At 43.3% G+C, this 19,553-nt stretch overlaps 1 protein-coding gene across 2 annotated transcripts in view; it reads left to right on the top strand.

The window, feature by feature from the left end:
* The window catches only part of SP3 (Sp3 transcription factor), a 39,203-nt gene that overhangs the window by 5,191 nt on the left and 14,459 nt on the right, over window positions 1-19,553 (top strand). For both annotated transcript variants that reach the window (XM_054970459.1, XM_054970458.1), the window contains one exon: window positions 12,454-13,807. In XM_054970459.1, coding sequence (XP_054826434.1) covers window positions 12,454-13,807 — 1,354 coding nt within the window. The remainder of the gene's footprint in view (window positions 1-12,453; window positions 13,808-19,553) is intronic.

The following is a 19,553-nucleotide window of genomic DNA, read 5'->3' as shown; positions in this document are numbered from 1 at the left end:
GCTAATTGGACAAAATAATAAGCTTTCCCCCCTCTTATCCTTCGATGCATGCTTGATCTCTCCTCTGAAGTTTCTGATGCCATATTATGGAAGATTTTAGTCATATTCTAGCTTTAATCGAGTCAAATACAAATGTATTTCTAAATTATATTAAATTAATACTTTGATCTGGACACTGCAACCTTCATTTCTAGATTAGACTAAATTTATCAGGAAGTTGTCTAGAAATTAGGATGTTCCCCTACTATTTTGCCACAAAAATAATATTCTCTTCCCTAATAGCTTATTTAATTAGAGCTAATTTTGTAAACTAATAGTCTATTGAAATCAAATAACTCGTTTCAAGTTAAGTTGTTTTAGGATTAACAGAAAATTAATGATCTTGTATTAAACCCTTTAATTGAAGTTTTAATAAAGGGTTTATCTTAAGTATCTTAAAACTTTTGTGCTGGCATTAAATAGATGTGCTGCAGATCTGTAACAAGAAATGGTGTTAATGACAGAACCGTGTGCAGTAAAAGGGCAGTTGTAAATTATTGCAAATGAAAAAAGCTAAATAGAAGTCTGATACGTTTAAAATTATTTAATTTATGAATTTTGTTCCAGTTGCACAAATGCCCTGTCTTCTAGGATGATTGCTGTTCAACTGTTTTATTTACATTAGAGAAGTTGACTGCATTCAGATGTCGTGGACAAAGCTGTGTTTGTGACAGACACAAAGCTGACTTGTTGCTGTGCTCACCCTCCTGCCCCCTGCCCAGCACGGTTGAAGACTTCTTAGTTTTGGAAACTTTGATTCAAATTCTCTTTTTTTTTCGTAACATCAGCCCAGATGACTGCATTCAGACTTTATGGTAAATGAGAGGGCAAGCCCTCTACTTGGGGCTACCCTTGAAGAGTGTTCAAAAATGGCAGCTAGTGCAGAATGCTGCAGCTGTATTGCTGTTTGGTGCCAGCTATTGGGCATGTATAATCCTGATATTACAGCAGTAATACAGGTTACTGATCTGCTTCCGAGACCAATTCAGGGCGTTGCTTCTATCCTTTAAAGCCCTGCATGGCTTGGGACCAGAGTATCTTAGGGTCTTCTTCCATAAGTTCCTGTCCAGAAGTTAATATTACAGGGGGTGGCCCTCCCAACTGTCCTATCAACCAAAGAATCTCGATTGGTAGGTACATGAGAGAGGCTCTTTTTGGGAGGTAATCCCACAATTATGCAACAATCTCCCCATGGAAGTGCACCTGGACCGTCATTCTGTCTTTGAGAGGCAGCTAAAGACTTTTTAAAATTTAGGATGGCTTTTGGTTTGCAATTCCTTAAAAACTTTAAAATGTATTTTTATTTTTGTTTCAGTTTTGTATTGTAAGTCGCCTTAAGCCCCTGTAAGGTGGAAAGACAGCTAATAAACGTTTTAAATAAGTAAATGAAGTTAGATGCAAAACTTCTGAAATAGAAAGCAGTTGTGCTCTGAACTTACAGTAAAGGACGAGGAGCGAGCACAAGAGCAACAAGCCAAGTTCCTGCCCACTGCAAACAAATAAGCTCATTTATGATGTCTGAATATAGCCCTTGTGTTTATTCAGTGTAGCATAATCAGATTTAAAAAATATACTTCAAAAAATAGCATCTGAGAAGGGACTCAGACTTTTGGTTAATGGGGTAAAAAGGAAAATGGCAAGGCCAGAAATGAATGCAGGTGAAGAGTGCATCATCCACATTCCCGCTAAAAAAGACTGTGTGCCACCTTTGAGAACACGTTTGCTGGTAACTTCTTAACCTTCATGTTGCTAAAAATGTTCACTTTTTTATATAGAGGAACCATGCTGTGAAAAGACAAATAACAAAATCTAAATGTAAAAATTTCACATTTGGGATATGTGAAGCTAATACGTTTTTTAAAGTAAGCTGCGCTGCAGATGATTGGTTGTCCAGGGGAAATGAGGTGCTTAACCATAGTGGGCTGGATTGGGCAGTACTTCATTGGATGATGGGGGAATGGGAACATGTCCGACTTCTGTCTTGTCTGGTATCCAAGAAAGGCTTCAGGATTGGGACACAAATGCTGAGTGGGCAGAGAGGAAAAGCATGTTTTCATTCCCCTCTCCAGTCGTACAATTTGGTAAACATGCTGGCGTGTATTCTACCTTAGGCTGGAGGAAGTTTCTTTGTTGGAGGAAGAACCACTAAAGTGGGAAGAATGCTCCTTAGGCTTGAGGAAGGCTTCAGCGTTTGCTTATTGAAGTAATAGGATGTATGCCAGTTTTTGTTCCAGCCCACTATGCGCATTTCATTCACTTTTGAACATACATTCTTTTTTTCATAGATGATGAAGGGCATAATTTTGGGTGGTGTATGAGGTAGGACTGAAAACTGTTGGAGAAAATGAGTAGGCTTTTTTTGAGGGGTGTAGCTATTAATTTATGCCTCTCTTAGCATGTGTGTTGAGCCATTACAAAAAACGGTCACACACTGTTGGATTCCTTTTTAGCACAGGCAGCTTTAGTGACCCCCACCAGCAAAAGCTCTTGCCTTTTCTCCCCTCTCCTGGGCACTGGGTTCAGTTACCCCCACCAGTTGGCAGTGGGTGTTCCAGGTGCATTTAGAACTTCCTGGTAAAGCCATAATTGGCTCTTCAACCTCCTTGTCATGTGGTTGTCATACAGTTTCTTGTTACATGCTTGAAATTCAGTGGATCTCATGCTGTTGCCTGGGTGTTAAAGGTAGCTACCTGTTCTGGTAAGTTGAAGACCACTGCTATAGGTGTTCAGTATGGCCAGTTTCTTCTTGCCCATTTGTTTTCATTTTCTTACACCGTACTGATGTTTGACTGCTCTCAGCATTCTGTAGCTCTGGGAGACCAGTGAGCATGCTGCTTTTTGATTTTTATTCAGAAAAAATACGAAAATTGAATGTGTATTTATACAGGATTCAGGTATTTTCAATCCAACATCCTGTTTTTAGCTCTGGAAATGACTTTTTGTCTCTAGTTAATTGGAAAACCCCTCACTGACGGTGGACAGCTACAATTTAATGTCCATAAAATTATCTAAAACTATCTTAAAGTGGGATTCAACCGCTTGGAATTCCCATAGGAACACTTGTGATGTCCTAGTCCTGGCAAATTTCATTTTGCTTTAAATGATGACGTTTATCACTATACTTACTACTGTTTTGATACAATTTATGTTTTATGGCTTGTGTCAGGTGCAGTGTTCCTGTCTTGAGATGGGCAGACATATAGTAACTGGGGCTAACTAACTTGTAGCAGAATGCTCTATGCTCCCTGTAATATTACTTTAATAGGTAAAAGAAATATTTGTTCCCAAGAGAAGGCCAAATTTAGCTCCTGGACAAGTTAGTTAACTTTTATGATGTGGCTTATATGAGATTTGAAAAATCTTCTAAACTGGATGATATAGGGCAGGATCCTTAAGTCAGTTAGTGTTCATGCCACTAAATATGTGGCATGAACACTAGTTGACTTAAGGATCCTGCCCTATATCGTCCAGTTTAACCATAAGAAATTAACCCATAACATCCAAGATTATACAGTAATGACAGTGTCACTGGAATAACCTACTCAGCCCAAGCCAGAGGCACTTGTCCATTACAAGATGTAATTAAACCTGTATTCTCAGTGCTGTTTAATCTCCAAATAATAGAATAATTTCAAATCTCTGGTTTTTCCCAGAGTAGAGATGTTTTAATGTTGAGCTGGTGCACAATCATTGTTAAATGTATTCCTCTCCTTCCCTTCTTTTAGACCCAGAGTTGTTTTTTAGTAGCTTGTCTGCTGCCATTTTGAAGACACTTAAGCTCAAAAATGTACAGACTTGATTTCATTGATAAGCGAAGAAACAAACACAATCTGAAATAAGCTTAACATTTAGTAAAGATCTCCACTCATACAGCTTTCTTCCTTGAGCCATTCTTACCCTTTCTACTGTGTTTTCTTTTTAAAATGATTGCTCTAATGCTTGGTTTTCATCTTTCTGTCATTCCTCTCAAACAACTCTCATCTACTTCCTGACAAGAGCTCTCTCTCAACCTGCTCTCTGTACAGAGCTTGTTTTCTTCTGAGCCCCCCGCCCCCCACACACTGGGGGCACTCTTCAACTGTTCCAACAGCTCAACTAACGTAGAACCTGTGCTTGTAAAGGCATCTGTGCACTCTCTTTCCCTGCAGGGGGAAATTGACTGTTTCATGTTTGTATATTTTGAAGCTTCAAACCAACTTGTGACGATGATGTTACAGCTTGATGACAAATGACATTCAGGATGTCTTTGTTTTGACCAAAGTATTTTCTTGATTTATTTTTCTCTTTTAATTCATCTTCTGTCAGCCTGCTAACATTAAAACATGGTTTTAAAAAAAATAAAATCTGAGATAGACTTGAGACCTAGTATACTGTAGTACTTAAAATGCTGGACTAGCACCTGAATTCAGCTACAGAGCTTACTGAGTAACGTTAGGCTAGTCAATACCCTTTGCCTGATCTAACTTGCAGGGTTGTTGTGAATGCAAAATGGAGAAGGGAGGACCATTTATTGCAATCTGAGATCCTTAGAGGAAGGAAGCTATAAAAATGTGACAGATACATAATTCATTAGGAAAAAAAAACATTCTTGTTACTTTGTCATTCTCCAAAAGAAGTTCCCAGTAGGTAGACACTTGCAGAGGTTTGAGTTCAGTGGCTTTGAAAATATTGGCAAAGAAGGAACAGCAAATGGTGCAAAAGGAAGAATTTTTTAATTATATGAGACTATTGGAACATGATAACAGAAGTAGACAATGGTAGTCATCTAAGAAAAACTGCTGAAAAGAAATCTGAGTGTTTAAAAAAAAGTGTTGCTTTTTATAAAATGTACTTGAAGGAATTATCAAATTCAGTGGCGGTAGCAATAACTAAATTGGCTAAGTGCTAGAAATTGAGAAACTACCAAACGGTATACTTTTAAATACAAAATAAGCTTCAGAATTCTTCTGGTAGAATGCATCCAGGTAATTATGTTTTGAAGCATAAACACCATACAGCATTTGCACTAGAGCTAAGGTGTGGAGAGCCCTCTATTATGAATTTAAAAATGCTTAACTGGGCGGCTCTCTGTTGGACTTAACAGAAGCAAAAATTCTGACTAAATTATTTAATACTGAGATTCTACATCTAATAATGTTTCTCAGCACACTTTTAAAAAGAATGTTATTGTGCACATGACCCAGTTATACAGTGGCACCATCTAGCAACTCAATAAAGTATTCTCATAGGCTCTGGTTCTTCCATTTTCTTGGGTCACTGAAATCTGACTGCTTGGGTCCATCTTTGAATATCAGGAATGTAAACGTATATTCCCAAATAGAGATTGTATAAATTTAGTGATTGTTTCAGTTTCTTGTGCTGCTTGAGTAGATGAATTACAGTGCCACTCTAAATGGAGTTACATTCTTCTAAGCCCATTGAAGTGAATGGGCTTAGACGAGTGTAAACTCAGCCTTAAGACTGTTTTGTCAGTCCATGGGGGAAATTTTTAAAAATACAGAGTTAAAGAAGTTTGTCCAAAGACCATTGATAAGCAGTTTGTTTAATAGATTCTCCTGTTCTGAAATATCGGAAAATACTTCTGCAACATGAATTTTTGAACCTAGAAAACCTTTGTACATGCACTTCTAATCAGCCCTTTCGGTTTCCCCAGTATTTAGAGAGACAGATGTACAAAGAAGAATAAAATATGTTTTAACATTTTTGAAACAACTGGGCCAAGTCATTTATGAAAATTAGACTTGTATTTGAGACACATTGTAGCATTGTGGTAGGAGTATCAAATGACTACTGGGTGCAAATCCATCCTGGTCATAAATCTCACCTGGTGATCTTAGGTCAACCTAATCTATCAAGTTGGTTTTGAGGGAGGAGGGGGAATGTTGTATGCCTCTTTTGAGTCATTAAAAAAGGTAGGGCTAAGACAGGTTGAATTCAAGCGTAATTTTTAAATATACTTTACTGCTCATATTTCTTATACACATAAACAATATTAGCAGACCTTCAGAGTTTGTCTTATAGCAACATCTCCGAGTAATTGGATATGGCAATATGACAGCCTTATTTTACTGTCAGGAGCATATAAAAGCAAATTTTAAAAAGAACGAAAAAAACCCTGAAGCGTTCAAATTTCAAAGCATTGAGTTTTATTTTATTGCATAGATGGGTCTTTAATATTCTCCTCTCCTCCATCTTTTGCTCATAACAACCATTTGAGGTAGATTAGGTTGAGAAAGAACATGTGGCTCAAGATCATTCACCAAGCTTTTGCGGCAAAGTGAAGGTTTGAACCTGAATTTTCCAGATACTAGTCCGACACTCTAACCCCTTGTATCACACTGGCTCAACAGCTTTGTTCTTGATAAGATGGAATTTTTGTTTCAGCTCCTGGTTAGAACAAGGAGATGAGAGGCTCTCTAGGAGTCATTCGTCATCTTACCAGGAACCACATCAACTGTTACTTGTTCCTCTTTGTCACTGTTGTCAGCTAAAAAAATTAGAAGACTGCGATCTGCAGAGAAGGAGAGTGTGTGTACTTGCTTCTTATAAAAGGTGACCGTGATGCCTGGTTGGATGGCTGAGAAGCATACACAGGCTGTACTTAATCATATGACATGAAGATTAGAAATTACGATTGTTTACTATAATTCTCAGTATTGTGTTTCCCTGTACACTTAGAAAATTGTCTGAAATGGAGATGTCTCAATAGTATTAAATGTGTTATAGTGTGTACATTAATAGGGCATTATGAAAAGCTAATTTCTGTGAAGAATCTGCAGCATCTGCTTTTTGTGACCATCTTTTTAAAAGACATTTTAGTTGTGCTGCATAAGCTAAGCAGATCTGGACCTGGTCGGTGACTCAGTGCCTGAATGAGAGACCTCCTGGAACCTCTATATACAACGCCTTGGCTGCCATGGAGGATTCTCCCCACCTCCAAACCGTGCAACATGGGTTGCTGTGTAGAGGGGGAGGTAAATAACGTCATCAGTCCTTCGTCTTTTACCAGTAGACTTGACAGGTGTTCACTGGGGTGTGTGCCCGTGTGTGAGGAAGGAATCACCCTAGTCTTTTACGCTGGCACAACATAGACTACAACCCATGGTTGTTGGAGTGGGGGGTACAGTAGAAGTAATAGTGAGGCATCTGACTTTCTGTGCAGCATTTGGCAATGTTACAGATAATGGAAAGTTGCAATGATTTATTTCATTTGTACCCTGCCCCTCTCTCCTGTGGTGACACTAAGTGGTTTATACCATTATTTTTACAGCAACACTGTAAAATAGGTTAGGCTGAGTGTGTGGGACTGCTCCATGGTCACACAGCAATTTTATGTGGTTATTAAGTTTTGGTTTCACATCCACTGCAGTCTTTGTGATGAATAAAGTGCAATCCTAAGAAGACTTACTCCACTCTAAGCCCATTGAAATCAATGAGCTTAGACTGGAGTAACTCTCTTTAAGATTGCACTGTGAAGCTTAGGATCGTTCAAGATGAACAGTATCAAGTAGTAATCTCTTCCCTTCTAGACTTTATTTGTTACATTTATATCCCATCATTCTTTCTCCATGGAACGCAAGGCAACATGAGGTTCCCAGGAGGTCGCTCATCCAGCCTCTGGCCAGAGTTAGACCAGCTTAACTGAAGAGCAAAGAGATTGTGTGCTCTTTAGCCATGCCCTGCCAGTCACTTGATAAAGGGTTCAGTGTCCAAATAAACATTGCTTTCTAGCAATAATCAAAACTTTTCTATTGAACCAACTAGAGCAATAGGGGATTAAAATGCAATAAAAGTGTGGGTATGTGTCTAAATACTTAGTTTTTCAACACAATGCATAAGGATAACGAATGGTAGGATATGATTGACTTTTCCGCATTAGATCAATGACTGTGCATTAGCTTATATACTTCTGGGCCTGGATCCAGCGGGCTGTCTGGGGAATGGTGGCATCCAGTACAGCACGAAGATCTGTGTCCAGAGGAATAAAAGGGGAAAATGCGTTGTGCATGTGCAGAAGTGCTTGTCTGTGCCAGCTGGTGTCTTTGAAATCCCAGGTTTGGTCATACAAAAGCTTTATCCTGACTCATGATGTACTTTTAATTTTATTTTTCCATTATTGTTAAAAATTTAAGTGTTTGTATACAGGTTCAAAGTAAGTACATGTTTAATACATTCGCAGGAGTGGACAAATCAGTGTTTCATTTTCAAATAAATGACTTTTGCAAGGTTTGATGTACTGAATTACCAATAGAATGAGCAGAAATAGGGGAAATAGCAGATTTTGCATATGTCACTTGGCTGTTGGAAGATATCAACAGCTTTTAACTGTTAGCTATTCAAGAGTTTGTCTTGCATTGATTATTAAGATGCCATACTAATGTAGAAATATTGAGTATTCACAGTACAATCCTGAAGGCCCCTAAGGCGGAGGCACCCCGATGCTTGCATGATTATGGTGCTGTTAGTCCATTTTATATGAACATTTCTCAAGGGATATGTAAACATGTGTCCCTCGCCAGGCACAGACAGCAAAGCAAGAGCTCTGGAGACCATAGTAACATGGGCAGCATCCACCAGTCACACAGCAGGAGCCAATGAGAGCACTGTGACTGGCACTCACAAGTGCAGCCAATCACTGGCCACCAATGTGATCACTGCCCCTTAACACCACTTACCCATCCTCCCTATGGAGAGCCAGTGGGCAGGGCGGAAAGATCTGGCAATTCCTGGCCTCCTCCCCAGCCTGGAGGGGACACTCATCCCAGTGGCTGATGGGATGCTCCCTCCATCTCTGGAAGGGCCAGGATGTCAGCAAAAGTGCTCCCCACTCGTGAACACCTGCAGCTGTGAGCCACACTCCCCTTCTCCCAGAAAAGTAAAAATAGAAAAGTAAGGGGAGGGGGAGACAAAGACCAGGCTCGAACCCACTTTGGACCAGCCCCCTAAGTCCAGGGCCAGGAGAGGAGGTTCCAGTGAGACGGGCCAGCAGGCATTAGATACCCCACTGCAGCCCTGTTGTCACCACCAGTAACATGGAAGTGACTTTAGAACATCACACACACAGGAATGGCTCAGTGGAAAGGCACTGTGATATCACAGCTGGGGCTTGTTCAGTCCCCACACAGAGAGAAGGGAGAGGCAGGCAAAAGCTCGGGGGCTAATTTTTTGCCTCTCACAAATGACAGAAGGGGGGACTGGATAGCCTAGGTGATTGGTTGCCCCAGAGACCCATCAATTTGGCCAGGATGCAGCTGCACAATTCCCCCCCCCCTGCTGTATCTGTGGCAACAGAGCTCCTTTATCCACCTTGGCTCCCCTCTCCCATGCACTAGCAATCTGCATGGCTTACAAGACACCAGCAGTGCTGTGGGAGAGTGTGGGACCCAGAGCCTACTCTTCCTAGAGCTGCGACTACCCACCAACCTGTTCCCTGTGCAAGATGCACAGAGCAGCCTGCAGTGTTTTTGGGGGGAGGGGCTAAATATGGGGCTAGCCTCCAATGACTGCTACTGTTTTGCCCAAAACAAAATGGGTCCAGTAGCACCTGTAAAACTAACTGCCACCACATGAGCCCAGGCATCCCTGAATCAGAGCTCACCCTCTTGGCTTGTGAAGGGGCAGCCCTCATGGGAAGTCACAGATTAGGGTGGGGGGGGAGTGGGGCAAATGTCATCTGCTCACAGACAGACACAGAGACAGTTGTGGAACAACCCAGACTGTATTAGACTGCACATCATGTCAGGGTCCAAGGGAGTGCCAATTCCTCTTCTTTGCCAGGGCAGTTCTGCCCATGAGAGATGCTCCCAGGCAATACAGGCTGGGCCATCCCTAGTGAAGCATATTTGTCAGCGAGGGAGACTCCCAGGTTGAGCAGCTGTCTGAGGCAGGATGTCCCAGGAGCCAGGCTGGAACTGCAGTCTGAGCAGAGTGATGGAAACTGTAATGGCCACACACCCAGGTCTCCATGTTGAATTGCCACCTGTATGAAGGATAACAGACGCGTGCAGCAGTGGCAAAGAGCACAGCCTTGGCACTAGCCACAACTATGTCTCAGATCCCCAGGAGGAATCTCCCCCCGCCAGTACACTGGAGCCTTAGTTGTGGAAACTGGTGTTGTGGAGGTGGCGCTTAGCTCTCTGCAAGAGGAACAGCAGAGGTGGATATAGACAGATGGGCAGAGAAGCTGGATTCCCAGCTCTTGCTTACCTTTTAGTACTGTCAGGGCTTGTCACTGCTGCCGCTGGGTGGGGCGCCGGCTGGGCCGGCCCTGACGTCAGAGGGGCACCAAGGATGCTGCAGGACCCTGCTCTGTGGAAGGAGGGGCAGTATACATCACCCTGACTCCCTCTCAATCCACTCGCTGGCCTGCTCAACCTGGCCTGCTTACCTCCTGCGTCCTCCATCATCTCCTCCTCCTCCCAGAATTCTCCTCCAAGCCTCCATTCTTGCACTACTCTACTCTCACTCCACACCATCACTCCTTACTCACACCCACCACCTCAGAGCTCTTCCTAGCCACCTTATATAGGGTTTCCTTGCCCCGCCCCCCTTCTAGGCTTGTTCCGTCTCCTGACTTGGCCCAGCTGTGCCTTCCCTCAGGTGTTTCCCTCCTACCACTAATCCCTTCTTGGCTTCCTTGCCTTGCTGGCAGGGTGGGGTTGAATGTGAGCCATCCCCAGCTGAGGTCTCCTTGGCTTTGCTCATGAGGAGCTGCCCCAGTAGGCCTTTGAACTGCAGAGCGTGCCTGGCCTTGCTCATGAGGAACTGCCCTAGCCGGCTTCTGTGCTGCTGAGCATGCCTGGCCTTGCTCGCGAGGAGCTGCCCCAGCCGGCTTATGTGCTGCTGAGCTTGCCTGGCCTTGCTCGTGAGGAATTGCCCTGGCCAGCTTCTGGGCTGCCTGCTCATTGATGCTGGGTGGGGCTACCCATCTCCTCCCCCAGAATGCCTGTGGCAGCTCTACCTGGAGGGGCTTGGCTCCTAGCAACTCCTGAGCCAGGCTGCTGTCCTCTAGCCGGGGTGTGGCTCTGGGCTGTCGTGGCTGCTTCTCCTCCTTGGCTGGTAAGGGCTCTGTTTGGGCTGCTGCTGGGTCCCTATTCCCCCTGCCTTGGCCCTTTTCCTCTGTCCTGCTTAGCCCCCTCTCTTCCCCCTGGAGGGTGGGACTGGCTGGTCTCTCCCTGCTCCCTCCAGCCCTCTGAGGCTTTGGCCTTTCGCCCCTTCCCCCTGGAGTGGGCAGGTTCTGGACCTGGTTGCTGACTGGGGTGGTAGGGCCACTGCCTCCTGGTTGCCTCCCACTGCTCCCTCCTGGCAAGTCTGGGGGCTGGGACTCAGACCCCGGACAAGTACATCCTCAACCCTTTGAGTGCAGCCTGTGGAGATGGTACCTGTTAAGGGTGTGCACTGAGAGATGTTAGCCACACAGCTTGAACTTCGCTCTCCCCCTGGGGAGGGGGGGTTACTGCTAAATGCTCACTCAGTATTGCTGAGTGCCTGCTTTATACTACTTCTGCCACACAAGTATTAAGTCCGCATGGCAGGGAGCTCTGAGACAGAGTCCAGTGCTGTGCATCCTATCTACTGAGTTCTAGGGCATCCTGGCTGGGATTTATGAAGGGTGGAGTGCAATGATTGGGTGCTGAGGAGGGGAGTTGGTTACCACAGGGGAAAAAAAGGATTGGTTAGGGTATCCTGTGCTCCTCTGGACCATTTGAATGGGGCCATGTGGGTAGAGGAGCAGTTGACTTTTCCCTTTGCATGGGCTCCTATGGGCTATGCTTTCTTTTTTTTCATGGCATAAGTTTCTGCTGCTGTTGGGGGGCATTCGCAGGCTGGAGTGGCTTAAGGAGCTGAGTAACTCCCTGCCCACCCACTCCCACACTGGTGCAGGAGTTTATACCCATGGCCTGGTGGTGGATGGGACTGATGAGGCATTTCCCGGGAGCTGTGGCCGAGTAGCAATGGCTTATGTGATTGTAAGTGGGAGGAACGTCAGTGTTAGGGCTTGTTGGCCCCCTGAGTGCTTTCATCCCCCACCCCTTAGGATTGCACTGTTGGATTCAAAGACCACATATTTGCATAGCAATATTTGAGTCCAGTGGCACCTCAGGACCAACAGGATCTTCAGGATGTAAGCTTTCATGAGTCAGAGGTCTGAAGATGGGAGCTCTCAAAAGCTTACACCCTGGAAATCTTGTTGGTTTCTAAAGGGCCACTGGACTCAAATCCTGCTGTTCTGCAGACCGACGTGGCTACCCACGTAAAAACTGTATTTGCACAAGCTTAAGAATGCCTAATTCAGTGGCATGTAACTCCAAACTTTACACAAATTGTGTGCTTAATAGCAATGTATTGAACTACTTTTCATTTTTAATCTAACACTTGATGTCTTAATTTTTCATTTTGTTTCCTTCTATTCAGACAGGAGATTTGGCCTCTGTACAGTTAGCAGGAACACCAAATAGATGGGAAGTGTTGTCTGCTACGCCTACCACCATCAAAGATGAAGCTGGCAATATAGTACAGATCCCAGGGGCTGCCACCGTAACTTCGAGTGGGCAATACGTTCTTCCCCTTCAGAGTCTGCAGAACCAACAGATATTTTCTGTTGCACCTGGGTCGGATTCATCCAATGGTACCGTCTCTAATGTCCAATATCAAGTAATACCCCAGATTCAGACAGCTGATGGTCAGCAGGTTCAACTCGGTTTTGCAGCCTCTTCTGACAATGGTAGTGTAAATCAAGAAACCGGTCAAATTCAAATCATTCCTGGCTCCAATCCAACCATTATTGCCTCTGGAACATCTTCTAGTAATATTCAGAATATTTTATCACAGACTGGCCAAGTCCAGGGGGTGACAATTGGAGGTTCATCATTTCCAGGGCAAGCACAGGTCGTTGCTAATGTCCCTCTTGGTCTGCCAGGAAATATCGCTTTTGTTCCCATCAATAGTGTTGATCTAGATTCTCTGGGACTGAGTGGTTCTCAAACCATGACTGCAGGCATTAATGCCGATGGACACTTGATAAGTACTGCACAGGCAATGGATAGTTCAGACACTTCTGATAGGACTGCTGAACAGGTTTCACCTGAAATGACAGAAACCACCACTGATACAGACTTATTTGTGCCAACATCGTCATCTTCACAACTGCCTGTTACCATAGACAGTAGTAGTATATTGGAACAAAATGCAAACAGCTTGCCCACCACTAGTGGGCAGGTACACAGTTCTGATCTTCAGGGAAATTACATCCAAGCATCTGTTTCGGATGAGGCGCAGGCTCAGAACATTCAGGTCTCTACAGCACAGCCTATTGTACAACATATACAGCTTCAAGAGTCTCAGCAAACGACCAGTCAAGCCCAAATTGTACAAGGTATTGCGCAGCAGACAATCCATGGCGTGCAAGCCAGCCAAGGTATATCACAGCAGGCGTTGCAGAATCTTCAACTTCAGTTGAACCCTGGAACATTTTTAATCCAGGCACAAACAGTGACCCCTTCTGGGCAGATAACTTGGCAGACGTTCCAAGTGCAAGGAGTCCAGAACTTGCAGAACTTGCAGCTACAGAATGCTCCTGGCCAACAGATAACTTTGACACCTGTGCAGACACTCACTCTTGGTCAAGTTGCAGCAGGTGGGGCTTTGACTTCGACTCCTGTTAGTTTAAGTACTGCTCAGTTGCCAAATCTACAGACCGTTACAATAAATTCCATAGACTCTGGTGGCATTCAGCTGCACCCTGGAGAAAACGCAGACAGTCCTGCAGGTATTTATATTATTGTAATTGTTTGTGTGAAAGAATGGCTTCTCTGCTGCCTTTGCGATACTGAAAAAGTTACTGATATTTACTTGATATCAAAACATGGAAGATTTTAAGCTGTTTCTTGTTCAATGAGAAATACTTAAGCTCGAGAATGGCTAAAGTCAGATGTTCACTTTCTGTAATGTATATTTCTGCTACTTTCGCTTACATTAGTACAGAAGTCATTCTGTCTGATGTACATTAGTAATCTCTGTCCAGAATTTATATTTTCTGAATTACAATGTGTTTGTTCCAAATTTAGGTTCTTAGAGCCTGGACATTAGGTTTAGAAACCTCTTGTCCATCACTTAATTTAATATTAATAAAGTCGGGTTTTAGTAAGTTTAGAGCAAAAGCAAGAGACTTTATGGTACAATGTATTTTTTCATTTGGTTAGCTTCCCCTCTGAGATCAGAGAACCTGTAAGTTAGCCCTTTCACTTAAGGAGGCTTTAAACTTGTTTTAACACTGTGTGTTAAAATGTTTGGAAACATTGTGTGTGGGTGTCAAAAGCCTGTGAACAGCGGATCTCTTTTGCCATGTCGAAAGAAAGTGAAGCATGCAAACCTCCCGTCTAAGTTCAGGTGCCACTTTAGCCTATGTATGTTCTCGCTTTTTAAAAGCAGGGTTTTTGCAAAAATGTAACTTTGAAAACAGTAATGTATATACAACAAACTGAAAACTCAATTATCTACACCAGTGTTTAGCTATTCAATATCAACTTACTTGACACATCTTTCACTTAATACAGTTCCAGCTAAAAAGTTTAGTGTCAAATGCAGTCTGTTCTACAAGTAGTAAAAAATGTTGTTTGTTCAACAGTAAAATTTGAGAGCTTTTTGAGCGCCAACAATTCTTACTCAACTCAAGATTCCACATTAGCCAGGTGCTGAAACAGGAAAGACTTGCGCATGTAAAATACCTGTATTTTTTCCATTCTTGACTCATACATTGGAGGAATCATACGATGTTGAATACTACATATAGACAGCATGATACTTTTGTGATCATGGTACTTTTTGTGAAGATTCATGCATTGAATCTTTCATGAGCTCTTTTGAAATCGATCCTAATATATGTTAGATGGTAAAAATGGGTTCCAGAGTGGTAAGCTGCAGTACTGTAGCCCAAGCTCTGCTCACGACCTGAGTTTGATCCTGGCGGAAGCCAGGTTCAGGTAGCCAGCTCAAGTCAGCTTCCATCCTTCCGAGGTCGCTAAAATGAATACCCAGTTTCCTGGGGGTAAAGTGTAGATGACTGGGGAAGGCAATGGCAAACTACTCCTTAACAAGTCTGCCAAGAAAACGTCGTGATGCGACATCCCCCCATAGATCAGTAATGACTCGGTGCTTGCACAAGGGACTACCTTTAATGCTAAAGCGTGTGTCAGAAGCAAAATATGTATATAAAATTGGAATAGTTGTTTTTTAAAAAATCACTATGCTGTAGTGCATCAGCAGGTACAATACAAGTTCTAGTTTAAATTTCCCAAGAATATAAAATACTGTCAAGGTAAATGGACTCTTTTTTGGAATGAATATGAGTGAAGGTTAACGGGTTACTTCTGTACAGATGCATTGAAATATATATGTAAACACGTTATGTAACTTAGAGTGTGAGGAGTGTATTTGAAGTAGTATAACTGAGTTTCAATTTTCAGTTTTCAGACCAGCAGGGGAAAGGACTGGTAAAATAAATTAGGGAATATACTGCTGCTGCCAGTGCCATTCCGATTTGGTAATCCGCACAAGCCTTCCACAAATGCAGCAGAATGAACAGTGCCACTTAATATTGTAGGTGGAGAATGCTTCTCTATGTTAAAAATTCCCTAAAAGCTGAAAATGCTTAGAGTAGAGCAGACAAAGGGCTGTTTTTGTCTCTGAAGTACTAGCTTTCTCTTTGCAGTGAGTTTAATACATGGGGTAGTTTTCAGAAGTGGTATTTTCCACCTGAAATGTGAAACATTAGCATCCATTCTACAGCCTTACTTTGCTGCTTGCTAGATCCTGCCCAGTTCTTACTAATTAGAGAACAAAAGCAATTCTTAGTACACAGAAGGCTTGCACTTCCCTCTTTTAATGCAGCTCAAGGGATCCTTATTCTTCATTTTTGTCTGTGTAATAAGCTGGTTTTTGAAAACTTGTCTTCAAAAATGCAAGTAATACCTTTCATGCTCTCAAATCCCCCAAATAAAGAAAGTAACCTATTTCTGTGATCCTTTTTGAGCTAAATCCATTTGCTCCACATTTCAGGATATTGGTTATGCGCATACTGGCAGGCAAAAGGCGTGTGTGTTGTGTTTTAATTAGGTGCAGTCTTGGAACTTTAATATTTTTCTGAAATGTAGAATAAAGAGTTACCCTCAATTTTCAAAATAGTTGAATCTTACTAGGAAATGGCCCTTGGCTTACTAGGAAATGGCCCCTTCTTTTGGGGGATGGGAGGAACGATGACATTTCATTGATTTAGCTTCATCTTTGTTGCTTTTGCGCTTAAAAAGCAAGGGTGAATATCATTTTACTTATTTGAAGAAAAATTACTGTTGCTAAATAAATACTGTAAGAATGTTTAGTAGTTCTTCAGTGTGGCTTAAGTGACACACATCTCACAGCTGTGTATGCTGAGAATGTGTTTCCTGGGTCTTTTTTTTTTTTTTAAATCACTAGATGATGGAGCAAGTTGAATATGAGAAGAATGTCTAAAAATTAGCGTGTCTTGACTTATTTTTAAAATTAAACCTTGTATATGGAAATCATGGACTGGATCCAAAGAACTACGCAACTGATTCCACATGCCCAGTAGAGCTTTGTATTTGTGTTGCTTGAACATCAATCCCTCCAGCCCATCACGTATTTGTTAGAATGTTCAAAGAGTCAACCCATAAAATGTGCTCAAGCTGTTGGGTGTTTCCAGTGTAGATCTTGGATATCAGCCAGTATAATGATTATTAGACTGAATATGCAGAGATGGGTGGAGTTCAGAATTCACGACAGCTGCACATTGAATATCAGCGGCTAAAAACACCTAAATTATTCTCTGTAAATATACATTGTTACTGAAAATAGTAGCATTGAGTTACTATTGGCCATATAACCTACCCTAATGATAAGGGTAGTCAAGTCTTTAACTGGAATATATCTGCTTGTGTTAGACAATAAAATATGTCAAGATAGTCATGCTTTTGCACAGAAAAAAATCTGTTGATTGAAAGTTAAAATTTGAAATGATAATTAGTGAGTATATTATATTAATTGACTCAAAAATAAGTTGCAAAATAAAGAATGAAGGTCACTTTCCTGGGACCTTTAACTGGATGTCCTCAGGGGGTTTTCTGTAAAAACAAGAAAACTTGAAACTTGTGGCATTTAAAAATTATCTACAGGTGAAACCTGTATTCTCCTGTGGTCCTGAGTGGGGCAGTAAAGATGCTGGGTAGCTCCTCCTCCTTCATACGCAGGGTTGGACAAACAAAGTTGCGGTCCTAGGGGGAGGGGCTCCCAGGCTCTTCAGTTTTGTTCCAGCCCTGCTCAGCAGGGGACGCATCTTTCTTGCTCTTGAGAGCAGCGATCCTAACAACAGATTGAGAGGGAAAGGCACGGGCTCGTGGGGATCTAGGAAGGACGTGTTCCTCCTTCCCCTCCCCCCCAACTTCGTAATTGCGGCAGGAGCCGCGGGTAACGAGCCGCAGAGATGATGCTCCTAGTCATCTAGGACCCGGTGTCTGCTGAGGCACTGGAAAGTGGGAAAGAACGCCGCCGCCGCTGCGACTGGGGAAGAAAAGCGAGCGTCTCCCAAGCGGCTGAAGCCTCGATTGCCGCGCCAAACCGTGAGTGAAGGTCTTTGCCTTCTTAAAAAAGCCTCAAACTGGGCAAAAAAGCAGTGGGGGGGGGGAGCCGCGGATAAATGGATCGGGAGGGCTGCAAAGTGTTATTAAAGCCAGAGACAGTCCCGAACGTTGCGGCTGGGTACTGATCGGTCAGAGGACTGAGTTACCCTGTTGGCAAGTGGAGCCCTTAGTCTCACTAAGGAGACGGGTTTCCCCTCTTACTGGGTCCTTATTTGTGCTGCCTTGGTTGGGAGAAGGCTGTAAAAAAAAAAGAAAGAAAAGGGAAGAGGCCTTATTTTTAAAACGGTTCCTGCTTACTTTCACTTTTAGGCAGAAAAATTTTGTGGGAATGACTTCAGAAGCCTGCATATCATAGGCAAGGGAGGCTAATACAATGTCCAGCAGCTTAGAGTCTTCGATTGCCTCAAGGCCTACATACTCCAATCAAGGAGAGAACTTGGGGAGTGGTGATCTTGATCTGTCAGGGCCAGATGCCAAAGCTAATATTCTAGCATGGTTAAGCACTGAAATAAAGAAAGGACTGGACTCAGCAGTCAAGGACCTTAAGGCACAATTAGTTCCTCAGAGACAAAGCCAACAACGGCCTAGCACCTCGAAAGGGAAAAGGCCTGCAAATCCTGCTACCCAGTTTAAACCAAAAAAGAGGAGAACAGACCCTTTGGTAGAGGACATTTCCAGCGACTCAGATGAGTCTCCCTGGGGTTCCGAAGTGTCTCAGCAATCCTCTGATGCTGAAGAAGGGGAATTGTCTGAGGAGGAAGTTATGGAGATAAGCCAGTCCCAAAGCAGCTTTTTCCTCCAGAAATGTTTTCTAAACTACTTGCAAAGGTACTGAGAACCTTAGAAATATCTCCTTCTGCCACAGGAGGTGCAGAAGTGGAACCCACATACCCTCAAGGCTTGGAAAGGGCATTGCCTAAAGGGGGTCTGAAACACGTGGGGGTGCCACTGCCAGCTATCTTCCATGATGTCCTAAAAACAGAGTGGGATAACCCGGCAAAGCCTAAGCTGTACCAATCAGTTTTTCACAAGTTCTATTCCTTGTCAGCTAACGACTCCAAGAAGATCAAACTCCCCATAGTGGATGATCCCATCTCCAGCTTGGCAACGTCTTCGTATTACCTATGGATGCTGAGGGTATGCCCAAGGACCCTTCAAATAAAAAGATTGAGCAGGCACTGCGCAGGAACTTTGAAGCATCAGCAGCATCGCTTAAATCTTCAGTGATGGGGTCCTTATTTGCCAGAGCGGCTTTTACGTGGGCATCAGACCTGGCATCGGCGGGCAAAAACGTACCGAAGGAAATCAGAAATGAAGCAAAGAAAATAGCGTTGGCAGCGGCTTTCTCTGCAGATGCTACTCTGGACTCTTTTCAGATGTCCTCTAGGGCCATGGGCTTTAATGTGGCAGCGCGGCGGAACACATGGCTCAGGAATTGGGATGTGGACCCACCAGCTTGTAGTAAGGTGGCAGCACTCCCCTTCTCAGGCACCAAACTCTTCGGGGAGGACCTGGATAGATTCTTGGTGGAGGACACTGAGAAAAAGAAAGTCCTGCCGTCTAAGAAAAGGAACTCCGAGTTCAAAGGGAAACATTCCTTTCGAGACTATAAAAGACCCGCCAGGCAAGCTAATGACAGGCCGTTCAAGGGCAGGTGGCAACCTAAGCCTAGGACAGATGGCAGATCCTTCAGCTTCAGAAAATCGTCCAATCAAAGCAAGGGACAGAAGAAAGGCGGCCAAGCATGACTATCAGGTGCAGCGGATGCTTGAACAGGTCGGAGGCCGTCTCCAGGACTTCGCACCTCAGTGGAGGAAAACAATTTCAGACAACTGGGTACTGGAAATAGTGTCCAAGGGCTAT

This window comes from Eublepharis macularius, chromosome 2, assembly GCF_028583425.1.
Source record: "Eublepharis macularius isolate TG4126 chromosome 2, MPM_Emac_v1.0, whole genome shotgun sequence".
Taxonomy (NCBI): Eukaryota; Metazoa; Chordata; class Lepidosauria; order Squamata; family Eublepharidae; genus Eublepharis; species Eublepharis macularius.
Note: the sequence above shows the minus strand (reverse complement) of the source record. Positions and strands in the feature narration are given on the sequence as shown.